At 39.5% G+C, this 12,332-nt stretch overlaps 1 protein-coding gene across 3 annotated transcripts in view; it reads left to right on the top strand.

Annotated features, from left to right (window-relative positions):
* The window catches only part of SHF (Src homology 2 domain containing F), a 234,886-nt gene that overhangs the window by 65,535 nt on the left and 157,019 nt on the right, over positions 1-12,332 (top strand). For all 3 annotated transcript variants that reach the window (XM_075208129.1, XM_075208128.1, XM_075208127.1), the window contains exon 2: positions 4,617-4,746. In XM_075208129.1, the coding sequence (XP_075064230.1) occupies positions 4,617-4,746 (130 nt within the window). The remainder of the gene's footprint in view (positions 1-4,616; positions 4,747-12,332) is intronic.

The raw sequence follows: 12,332 nt of genomic DNA, 5'->3' as shown, positions 1-12,332 counted from the left end.
TGCATGGGTTTCCTCCAGGTGCTCCAGTTTCCTCCCACACTCCAAAAACATACTGGTAGATTAATTGGCTGCTATCAAAATTGACCCTAGTCTCCCTCTCTGTCTGTCTGTCTGTGTGTGAGTGTATGTCTACATTAGGGAATTTAGACTGTAAGCTTCAATGGGGCAGGGACTGATGTGAATGAGTTCCGCGCTGCGGAATTAGTGGCGCTATATAAATTGATGATGATGATGATGATAGTGCTGTGTGTTCTCAAACTACCAGATAAGATCTCTGAAACCATTCACAAATGTTATTGTTGGGCTGCTAAATTTTGATCATCCACCAACATAAGGAGTGACAATCGTCTCTACAAAGTAAATACAGTATATTAACAAATTAAGTGCTTCTGCCCCATCAAAGTGTTTATTTAGTTTTCATATTACGGCTTCCCCCTAACCCTACAAAATAAAAAAAATATCCATTGCTGTCTGTGATTGTATAGTTATTGACTAGAAACACTCATACACATATTAAACAAATTTACATTGGAATACATTTTTGTCATATGAGGATTTCATTCTCTAACAAACCGCTCTCCATATCTAATTTTCCCGTTCTATTAAGCATTTGTCATGTGAGTCCATGAAAGATGATTTTGGTGGAACAGCTTGACATTTAAAGTTAATTACAGGTCTGTGATTGCTGAGTGTTGAATCTATTTATTATTATTTCTCTGCTGCTCTGAGTTCATTGAAGAATGACAGTGGCTTTGTGTCACCATCCCTTCATTCTGCTCTCTATGCCAGGGTTATGATCAATTAGGATTGTGTGCTATCATTGCTCACCGCTGCATAAAACAATTTTGCTAAATAACAAAAGGCAATAGAAGCCAGTTAGATTGTCAGGGAATGTATTTGTGTGAAATGTACTATAGTTCATTGTGTCACAGTTTGTTTTTCATTTAACCTGCTTTCTCAAAGGAGATGTGAAACTGGGTATCTCTGTGTGAGACAGGAATATAATGATGAGCTAGATATGTCCCTTTGCTACTGATATTTACCAGTAACCACATTACCCATCCTGACTTTATACTATGTAAAGATAAACACATGCATACTTGTTGATACCCTGGTGATGACTGCTGGCTTCTTCAGTGCATATAGTTAGCTTTGTTGATGCATTATTTTAAGAAGTTTTTTTGTTTTTAAATATCTTGGCTGTTATGAGTAGTAGTGTTTTTGAGCACTACCTGCCAAATAGAATCATTGTCTGACTTTATTTAAGGCTTTATAAATAAGGATTTTCTACTTTCTAGTAAGGCCTGTCCACATGGTCACACTGCAGCTCTATTGTGAGGGTTTTCTATACAATCTTGCATTATTTTGCATATCATAACAGCTCTGTCTAACCAGAAAGTTGTTCAGAAGTTGCACATTGCAGGCTACCATATTTTTTGAATGTCTGCCTGTATTCCCAACTTAATAACTGAACTACCCTGATATCCCCTTGTTTATATACACACACCTTTTACTAAAGCAGTGGGAAAAATACGTTTGTTTGTTTATAGTAGCTTCTTTTCTGTTTCTATGTACAGGATAATACTGCTCACTTAGGGGTCTTTTTATTATGGTTGACCGGAATTGGTGGCAACTAACATTCTGTGTCCCGACATAAATGTCCTGTTGGGTGATCCCAGACAACCCCTCCTCTATAATCCTGTGGGTTTGTCTCTCATCTGCAATGTAGGGCTGTGGCATTATAGCCTCCTATTGTGCATGCGCAGAGATATGTTCTTCATCTGAAATGGAACTGAAGGGTGTGTAACGTCATACTGAGATAATTTTTGCTTAAAAAGACAACGCTAAGTTTTGCTTTATCAACATTTTATAAATAGACCCCTTAGGCTACTTACATACTTGTTGAAGTGCAGGTAATTTTGATCTTGCTTGAGGGTTGCTCTAAGACGTGTTTTATTAATGCATATCAAAGCTGTGCTGCAGCATTGTGTACTATAGTGCTTTCATGGGCTCTAAATGCACACACCTACAGAACTTTATTATATTTTACTGTTAATGCTTGTGAAGGCTGCAGAGAACATTGAAATAGATGTAGGCCTATTCGCTCACGTTTATTTTTTGGAGCCCTGGGAGCCTATTTAACATTGATCCTTACAGCTGCCCACTGAGCTTCTTTTTATATCGCAGCACACCGCAGAGATACAGAATGCATACCACTTGAGCTTATCAAGCCAGGGATCATTGACAAGCCCTGGAAGAAACAGTTGTTTTCTCTCCAGATTTTTGGCTCATCACAGCTTGGTAGATAGTACCCTTGGTATCCGAGAGCATTTACTAGGTTTTGTAGATGCATTATCAATGTTACTGCAGTGTATAAGTTTTCTGAGCATGTTGGGCAATAGTGGGCAATAGGTGGCCCTAGGTCTGATGCTGCCCTCTGAGCCTTCCTCTGCTGCCCCCAGCAACTCCTTCCGGCTTTATTGTCAGATTAGTTTTTTATAACATGTAACACTTGTTTAAAAAGCCTGCCGATGTGTTATTTAATATTAAGTGTCTGTCTTTGATTTAAATATATTATTTTAACTTATTACTGAGATTAAGGGTAAAGTGCTGCCCTTTTGAAGATTAGAGTGCCCATCCCTGCTTTATTGAGAAGTCTTCATTACACTCTCCTGTCAGCAAAAGCTGAAATTGTAAAAAGGAGAGGAAGTCTGTATATATTATCTTTGTATCATATTTACACATTTGAATGGATCCCACTGGGATTAAGTTTTATTTTTCCTCTTTAAAGAGACCATTTAAGTGGAATCAATAATTTTATTATTCTCTAATTCTCACTCAATGTAATCTCTGTGATCTGGTTTCCCTTTTGTTTTTTTGAATACATATAATCAATATTTTCAAATGATTTTCTAGCATCTTCTTTATGTTTTGAATGAAGAGTATAATTCATATAATTTGAATATGTAAGGAATCTGCAAACATTATAACAAGCATACCTGCAATATTTTTGTAACCTAAAGTGTATATATAAATACAATTTTATTGAAAATATATAATCTTCAATAGTGTGCATGCTTAAAATAAAATAAAATTACATTTAAAAACAAGTATAAAGAACATTGTTAAAGCAGAATGTAAATTGAGTAAAAATAAACACACAAGTGTGATTTTAAATTGATTTCATTATTGTGCATTTTTCACTTTTCTCTTTGTGGCAGCAGTACAACCATTTTTCTTAAATGGCAATTATACTATGTAGCAAATGGCGCTTGAAGTATTTTTAGTTAGTTAATGGCTAGATTTAGATTACTGTAAATTTGACAGATCCAAGTTATCTTGAAAGCTTGTAAACATCCCCAACATTCAATCACAACTTTCTCTAACTTCCTTCCTTAAGGAATGGCTGTAGCATGTCCCCAACATCTACAGCTTTTCAAGCAGCATTTATTATTTTAGAGATAAAGGTATGTCATGAGCAGATTGGGTGGTGTTTGGTGGATCACATCTCAATTTTCAAATCGGGAATGTGGTGTATATAGATGAGCAAAATTTTAAAAACTCTTCCACAAAATATTCCTCTCGTTTAACATTTGGCTGCAAAACGTTGCCTGTTCCACCAGTGGAATTTAGCTTTAACTGTTCCCAGTTCTAACCATTGTTCTAGTTCTGTTCATTTGATGCAATGTAAATCTACGAAATAGTGCGGACTGACACTCTGCAAAATGCGAACCAGAACTCGTAGATTGTGTCATCAGAACTTTGCACCTCTGCGAAATGGACCGTTCTGCCGTTAAAATCAAATTTTGTGAATTGTTTCTAGTTGTTAGGTAGCTGTAGTGAATATAATTTACCCCAACATAGGCTGACTGATGCACTCACCACTCTGCCAGCCTTAAAAGGATTTACATGCTTTAGTTACATGTTGAATTCCCATGTGTCCCAGTTTTTGCGTTGCGGGCCTCTATTTCCATGTGAAATCTTTAATTCACAGTTATTTTCCTTTTATTATTATTATTATTATTATTATTATTAGTAGTAGTAATAGTAGTAATAGCAATAAAAATACTACCACGATCATCTTTTATAATGTGCCAACTTGCTACACTGCGCTGTGCACTGAGGGGATGTTGATACTTGATACAATAACTGTTGGTATGTGAGACAGGGACAGAATAATAAACCATACATGTCTCTTTGCTACTGATATTTCCTGTCAGCACTCTGTCTATCCTGACTTCTACTGTGTAAAGTGACAAGCCCAAACAAGCTTGCAATCTAAATGGTGTTGGGAAAGCTTGACCAGTAAAGTAGTAGATTAAATATTGTAGCTGTTAGTGGGAATTCATGACTGTACTAGTTCCTGGTTTTAGGCAGTTGCAGTTACAGGCGCTAGTTGCGTCATAATTCAGACTCCTGGTGCACCCAAATTAACCTCATAAATTGGCATATGTTATAACTGCTCTACTTTATTTTAAGGCCCAATATTTAGTACACGGTTATGGGAGCTTTAATTATATTATCTCAATAAGAAAGTACATATTTCAGAGATAAAAAGGTTAATTTGTGTGCCAATATGTAAATTTAGCATGTCTACCTGTTTTATTTCCATCTAGGTAATCATCGTTGAAGACTATGCAGACCCATTTGATGCTAAACAGGGTCCAGGCAGTCAGACTACAGCAGAGATAGTGACTGAGAACGATGGCTATATGGAGCCATACGAAGCTCAGAAAATGATGGCAGGTAAGAAAATACACTGGTACATAAATTGTAGTGTGAATTATCTCCAGCAGTTTATATCTGCAGCTGTTCTAATGTGCTTTATCTCATTTATGTAAGCTGCCGTTTCTCATATGTTATGTCACCACTGCCAATAGGAAAGGCAGTGCACCACGGGTTCCCCCATAATGCTACTTTTTCAAGATAAACAAATATCAGCTCTATTTATTTTTGGAAGAGATACACCATCATTATCATCATCACCATTTATTTATATAGCGCCACTAATTCCGCAGCGCTGTACAGAGGCAGCGCTCACATCAGTCCCTGCCCCATTGGGGCTTACAGTCTAAATTCCCTAACACACTCACACACACAGACTAGGGTCAATTTGTTAGCAGCAAATTAACCTACCAGTATGTTTTGTGGATCTGCAGCACCCAGAGGAAACCCACGCAAACACAGGGAGAACATACAAACTCCTCACAGATAAGGCCATGGTCGGGAATTGAACTCCTGACCTCAGTGCTGTAAGGCAGAAATGCTAACCACTTAGCCACCATCCTGCCCACGAAGGGGTTACCGATAGCTGTAGCAATGCTGTAGTTGGTGGTAGCGCCCGTCTGCAATAAACGTTTGCCGGGTCTTACCAGCAAAAGCTTCCCTGTGCTTTAACAAGGAGTGTAACTTTTTTTTTTCAAGTACTGAAAGCGCAAGCCTGCTAGCTGGATCACGCATTGCACTTATCCAGTGGTAGGATTCAAAAAAAATTTAAGAACTGTGTCTCTGCTCTAATGACCGTTTTAAGTATACAAAAAGATATACCTAAAGGTAGTTTAATATTTCATGCATTTATTACTCAAATAAGAACAATAAAAGAGGTACACAAAACTAGATTATGATATATGAAAGAGTTTTGTGCCATGCTGCTTTTACCCCCCTTCACACTGTACTATGCTGCTTTTGCTCACCCTTCACACTTTACCATGCTGCTTTTGGCCCTCTTCACACTCTGCCATGCTGCTTTTGGTCCACCTTGCTTCCGTTCCTTCACTTACCTTTTCTCTCGGCTTCTTTCTTCTCTTTTCTTGTCTTCTTGTCTTCTTGCTTCTTGCTTGCAGAATCCTCTCTGCGCTGCTCCTCACTGAATGTCGGGCGTGATGATGTGACATCATCACACCCGACATTCAGTGCGGACGGAGCAGGGAGGAGGAGGACCCTGCTCCCCCTACCAACGAAGAGGGTGGACTCAGTATGGAGCCACCGGTTTGCCGAACTGTCCTTAAAATTAGGTATCGGTTCTGGTGAATCGGTTCAAACAGACTGCACATATCCCCGAAGATTGGCCCTCCATAGCAGTAAGTTAAGTCTTACCACTCTGGGAAGTATTTCATCTGTTGCCTCAGCAAGATTTCAATAATAACTTATGGTGATAGGTCATCCCTATCACCAAATTTTAATATATAGAACCCTCAATTACTGGGAACAGGAAAGTGGAGGTACTAGAAGTTTGGCAGTGGGAGGGGCACATTGGTTAAAAAGACTTAAATCTAGAGATGGGCGGGCTTGGTTCCCCGAGAACCGAACCCACCCGAACTTCACCTATCCGAGTACCGAGCGGTACGCTCCCGCCCATTCGGATTCGAAATCGAGGCAAAATGTGATCGTGACGTAGTCAGATCTCAGAGCTCGGTTCTCACGATATTTGAAATGCATAAATACCCACCTCCACAGCAATCCATCGCCATATGACAGAGGGAGAGAGAGCAGGGTTAGGTCACAGGCTGTATTAGAGCAGGGACAGAGCAATTATTGTATACCTTATTCTTTCTATTATTATTGAAATTCTGCTAGCAATTCTTCTAGCACTTGTTAGAGCAGGAAGAGAGGAGGATAGAGGAGATATTTTTTGGAATATTTTGCACTACAAGTGCTTTGGGGTGTCTCATATTCCCCAGTGTGCAACAATAATTTTTCTGGCTGCAAAAAGTCATATTTAGCAGCACTATCTATTGAATATTTTGCACTACAAGTGCTTTGGGGTGTCTCATATTCCCCAGTGTGCAACAATAATTTTTCTGGCTGCAAAAAGTCATATCTAGTAGCACTATCTATTGAATATTTTGCACTACAAGTGCTTTGGGGTGTCTCATATTTCCCAGTGTGAAACAATAATTTTTCTGGCTGCATAAAGTATTATCTAGCAGCACAATCTATTGAATATTTTGCACTACAAGTGCTTTGGGCTCATTAAAATGGATTCAAAGCAGTCCACCACATATGAGCAGGATCAGCAAGCAGGTGCTGGCACCAGTCCTAATGGTAGTCTTCCCTGTACGTCATCTGGTAAAGCCTATCTAAAAGTACATAGTCTTTTTAAATCAGGGAAAAAACACACCCAAAAAAAAATAAGTATAAGTGTAGGGTGCAATCTATCCCCAAATAGGAAAGGGACTTGGGGCATTTCTATATCACGTACAGTCTTGAAAGGCTGCTGGTTTGTCAATTTCACGATAAGGGTAGGGTGTCATACACAGACAGACACCAAACTGCCTTTGTCCATTTCAATTTTTAATGTACAGTCTATACCGGCTGTTTTTTTTTCTATTTTACTACTAGTGGAGAGGGGGTCAGATACAGACTGGCACTAAACTGCCTTTGTCCATTTCTATTTATATTCTACAGTCTCTATGCAGGCTGCTTCTTTTCTATTTAACTACAAGTGGAAGGGGGGGGGGGGCTGATGCAGACAGAAACCAAACTGCCTTTGTCCATTTATTTTTATATTTAACTATAAGTGTAGGGTGTAATATACACCCAAAGATGATGGCTGCATTGCCAATAGGCTAAGATGAAGAGGAAGACAATCAGGTTTGTGTGCAGAATTAAGGACGGCCTACTGGGGATTAAACTGTATTATTTCTTTACTTCAATAGATTTTTATTGAGTTTTTCAAAGTTAAATGGGGTACAGAAAAAAGAAAGGGTAACAAGCACACTTGGGGAAACAAACAAAAAGGGGGGGGTCACTCAATTGAAACAGCAATCTTATAGCATGCACGTTACTTTGAGAAACAGAAATAACATATACACATTGGTCTTTCTCATGGTACACCAGATGGGGAGGTATTAATACCTAGGTAGCGCAGATAACCCACAGGCAGAGCCTATTCGTTAGGCTGGGGTAAAACTGTATTATTTCTAATTTATTAGCTTTACAATTACCTTACTTATCCAAGAAACAGGTGGAGCACTAAATTAGGTTAATTTAGGCCAAAAAAAATTTTTATTTTTTAACAAAATTGCAAAATAAAACCAAACAAAACCAAAACACGCAAGAGCGGTTTTGCCAAAACCAAAACCCGAAGGTAATCCAGATTCAAAACCAAAACCAAAACACGGGGGTCAGTGACCATCTCTACTTAAATCTTTTATTTACCGTGCCAAATATTTTTTTAAAATATAATGAATTGGTATATAAAGATATTTGACTGTAAAATACAGATTTGCTAAAACACTTTTCAATAACTCACAAGTGCAAGGTTAATAGCTTTCATCTTGTAAAATGCTTAAAATCTGGAATAAATTATTTATTTTATTAATTGCTAGATGGTCCCTGCTGTCATTTACATTCATGAATGAGTTTCTTGTATAAACACAATTGCATAATTCAATGATAAATGGTATTTTAATGAGTAATGCATGTTTATGAGGGACTTTAAAAGCCCTTATGTTTACTGGTGATATTATTAACCTGCCTGGGCTTTTACTCTTCACTGTGTGACTTTGAAATGCATAAACTGTGCTTATAACAGCATATCATAAATAAGAGTATTGGACTAGGCTGATTTGGTACTAGGCAAAGGGGATTGGAGAAACGCTTCTGATTTTGGAAGATGCGTGTTAAGTTCCTGATTGCTGAACAACTGGTAACCACATCTCACTCTCTTATCCAAGATTTCTCTTGTGCTGCCCCCCACCACTGGAAAGATCTCCTTCATTCTATCAAACTATTCAGACTATTCCTTAGCCGGTATAGCTTCACACGGTTAATGAAAACCCACCTATTTATAAAAGCCTACCAGTCCTCCACTTAACCATTTCACCATACTTCACCCTCTTTCATCCTCGCCCGCTCCCTGCGCTCGGCCAATGACCGCCGCCTCTCCTCCACTCTGATCACCTCTTCCCACTCCAGAATCCAAGACTTCTCCCGCGCTGCCCCCTTCACTGGAACGACCTCCCTCGTTCCATCCGTCTCTCACCCAATCTGTGCTCCTTCAAGCGGGCACTTAAAACTCACCTGTTCCTCAAGGCCTACCAACTATCCACTAACCTCTCATCTCTTCTGTTTCTCCCCTGGCCCATTTTTTCTCTCCCCTTTGCTTCACTGGCTCCCTTCTGTGCCTGATTTGTTTACCCTCCCTTAGGATGTAAGCTCGTATGAGCAGGGCCCCCCTTCCTTCCTGTCTCCATACCTGTTCTTCCGCTCCGTCTCTACTGTATTTGCCTGCCTGGAGTTTCTGGAGTACTGGTACTTTGTGTTTATTGTTCTGTACTGTTTTACCCTGTATAGTCTACTGTTCGTACCGTGTACGGCGCTGCGGAAACCTTGTGGCGCCTTACAAATAAACGATAACAATAATAATAATAATCCTCCATCTCTCCCATTCATGCTTTTTGCCCTCCGCTTCCCTTATGTTGGCTCACACCCATGTGTCAACGTTTGTCTGCCCCTTTTTCTTTAGATTGTAAGCTATAGGGGTCTAAGAATCAATATAATAGCAGTAAATATATATCGCTGCAAATCGCAATGATGCATATTTAAGCACCGCTGTAATGCACCATGCTGGGCTACATTAGTAGGTCAGCGATGTGACCCCTCTGGTGCGAAGAGTTTCTCCTATTTACCGGCAGCCCTAGGAAGTGCTATGCATAGCACTTCCTAGTGAGGGATCTGGAGAGACATCGGCTAGAGCCCATAGAAAATGACCGGTAACGCCATCCTGAGATAACATTGCCTTTCTGGGAAATGCAAAGCATTTCAGAACATCGCAGTCCCCATATTAATCTATGAGGACTGCATTAAGAAACGGTAATTGGGTTATGCAAGTAGAAATCTTTGATTTCTCCTGCCAAAAACCTTTGATACATTTTGTCCTTGCCATTTTACAGAGAAAACTGCGGTTTTCTCCGTTTTAATGGCTGATCATAGTTTAATACATAGACCCTCTAGTGAGCAGGGCTCTCTTCGCTCCTATTCTCATTACCTATAACTTTTTTGCCAACCAGTTACACTGTGCACCTCCTACTTCCATTGTCTTTGCATCTCTTACAGTGGCTATATACCTGTTAGTTGGGCCCAGGCCAATGGGCACTGGTTTCAGCCTGTGCTGAATATATCCCCTGTTATACTATGCACTGTCCTGTTGTTTTTCCTCTGTGCAGCGCTGCAGACCTCATGTGGCGCTTTATAAATAAAGATTAATAATTATAATCTGTGACCAGTTTGGGCAGAGTATGAAGGTGCAGATGTAGTGGTTCAGATATTGGACTGAAAAACTAGCTCTCCCTCTCTCATACATTCTGACCGGTTGATGACAATAAATGCTGAAATCCACCAAAATCCTATCAGATTCTTAGTTCTATCTGAACAAACCTGACCCATTTGTGTAAATATGATCATTTTATGACAGCAAGCATGCCAATGTTGAGTGGACATTGTGGGGCCAGCATTAGAACATTGGTCCTTCGTTACAGAGATTTGCTTCATTCCAGATACGTACCTGGATACTATTGAAAACATATTTCATAATAAAGTGGTTTTTCATGGAAGTGGAGGGACAAAGAAGAGCCTTAATTAGCCGCTTGCAAAAAAAATATAGGAGTCCGGATCTGATATTCAAAATCTGCCTGGTACCACTACTGGTGAGATAATGTTTCTTCTTTATGTAAAAGATAACAATTGAATCAGTTTGCTTGTAATTGCCTTATACTTTTTTCTATCATATTTGTTTAAGCAAATAAAATAAAACAGAATTCCAGCTTTCCAATATTTTAATGTATGATTTTAGATGCTGGTAATTCCCTTTGTGCCCATTTTCTTCCCATTAGAGTGTCCTCAGCATTTCCTGGCGTTAACTCTCAGATTGGGCAGTCTGTCACCTCCAAAAAGTGCTGCTCAGCTGAATGGTAAAAGGACTCCAGCTGTGCTCGGAATTACCAACAGCCCTGGATCCTTGCAGAGGAAAATGTATGCTGCTGAACAGTTAGGTTTACAAAGTAATAACTAATTTGGTTGATGGATTTCACAGCAGCAGCAAAAATACATCCATGACTTCTTTATTATATCACACTTCCTAAGGTGTATTACACTTAATACAAACTAGTTTATCAGGATAAGTCTTTCATTCATTAACTGCTATTGATTACTGAGGGCTGCTCATCAATTTCAGGTTGACTGCTTTAACTTATTAGGCTGTTCTGCTTCAGTGAGACTGTCTTCTCATGCATTTTCTTGGATCTTAATTTCACTTTGTGCACTGGACCACTTTATGATATGTAGCAAGGACAACTTGTTAAAGGGCCACTCCTGATTTTCTTGTTGGGTTAGGTTTCTAGCTGTTGGTTTAGCTGTGGGAATGAAAATAAATACCTGTTTATTTTAAGTTTTTTGTCTGTTTGAAAATGCCTGTACATGTTTATGTGATCTATTTTATGGTGTATTTTCAAGCTTGTGTGCATCTAGTATGTTTTGCATACAACATTAAGATAAAAAAAAAGTTTATAAAAAAATAAGTGTGGTCACTGTGCATCATACATGATTGTGTTTAAAGTGCACAGGTAGCAGTGGCGCACGCAGGGGGGGTTTTCTGGTTCTCCAGAAACCCCTCCCCTCCGCGAACCAACGGTACTGTACAGCAGCCGCGGCGCTGTCAAAGAAGCGTCCGCGGCAGTGCTGTATTGTAGTATAATACAGCACTGCCGCGGATGCTTCTTGACAGCGCCGCAGCTGCTGTGAAATTCAGAGTCGCCGAAATGGAGCTGCTGCGCATGCTCTCTCGCTCTATTTTGTTGTTTTTTTTTGGGGGGGGGTCCATCCCCTGGGTAGGGATGCTTGGAGTAATAAAACCTGAGCCATGTGGGTAGGAATGGGTATAATGTTAGTTTGCTGTGGATAATACAGGGTCTCAACCCCTTCAAGCAAACAAATATTATTATACATACGCTTATTGAAACTGCCGGTGTTTGTGATGTAAAGCCTGAACTCAAAATATCATGTCAGAGCTTTTTTCACATTTTAATGTGTCATTGCAATCCACAAAATTCAAGTGCTTGGACTCTCCTGAGGATATGTGATTTCTGATAACCCCACCAATATTGTTAGAGCATTACATCAGGGTGAATTCCATCACATTACCTGTTTTGCTCACACAATCAACTTGGTGGTACAGAACTTTAAAAAAAAAAGTACAGTGACATGCAGGAGATGCTGTTTGGGATTCTGCAACAGCATGTAGGAGAATGCAGCAGCTGCAAGAAGAATAGAATTTAGGGGGAATGAACTTTGGTCCAGCACAGTGGAGAATACTTTTCCGTGATGTGCAAGGT

This window comes from Mixophyes fleayi, chromosome 4 (assembly GCF_038048845.1).
Source record: "Mixophyes fleayi isolate aMixFle1 chromosome 4, aMixFle1.hap1, whole genome shotgun sequence".
NCBI classification, from domain to species: domain Eukaryota; kingdom Metazoa; phylum Chordata; class Amphibia; order Anura; family Limnodynastidae; genus Mixophyes; species Mixophyes fleayi.
This window is presented reverse-complemented; position numbering and strand designations above follow the sequence as displayed.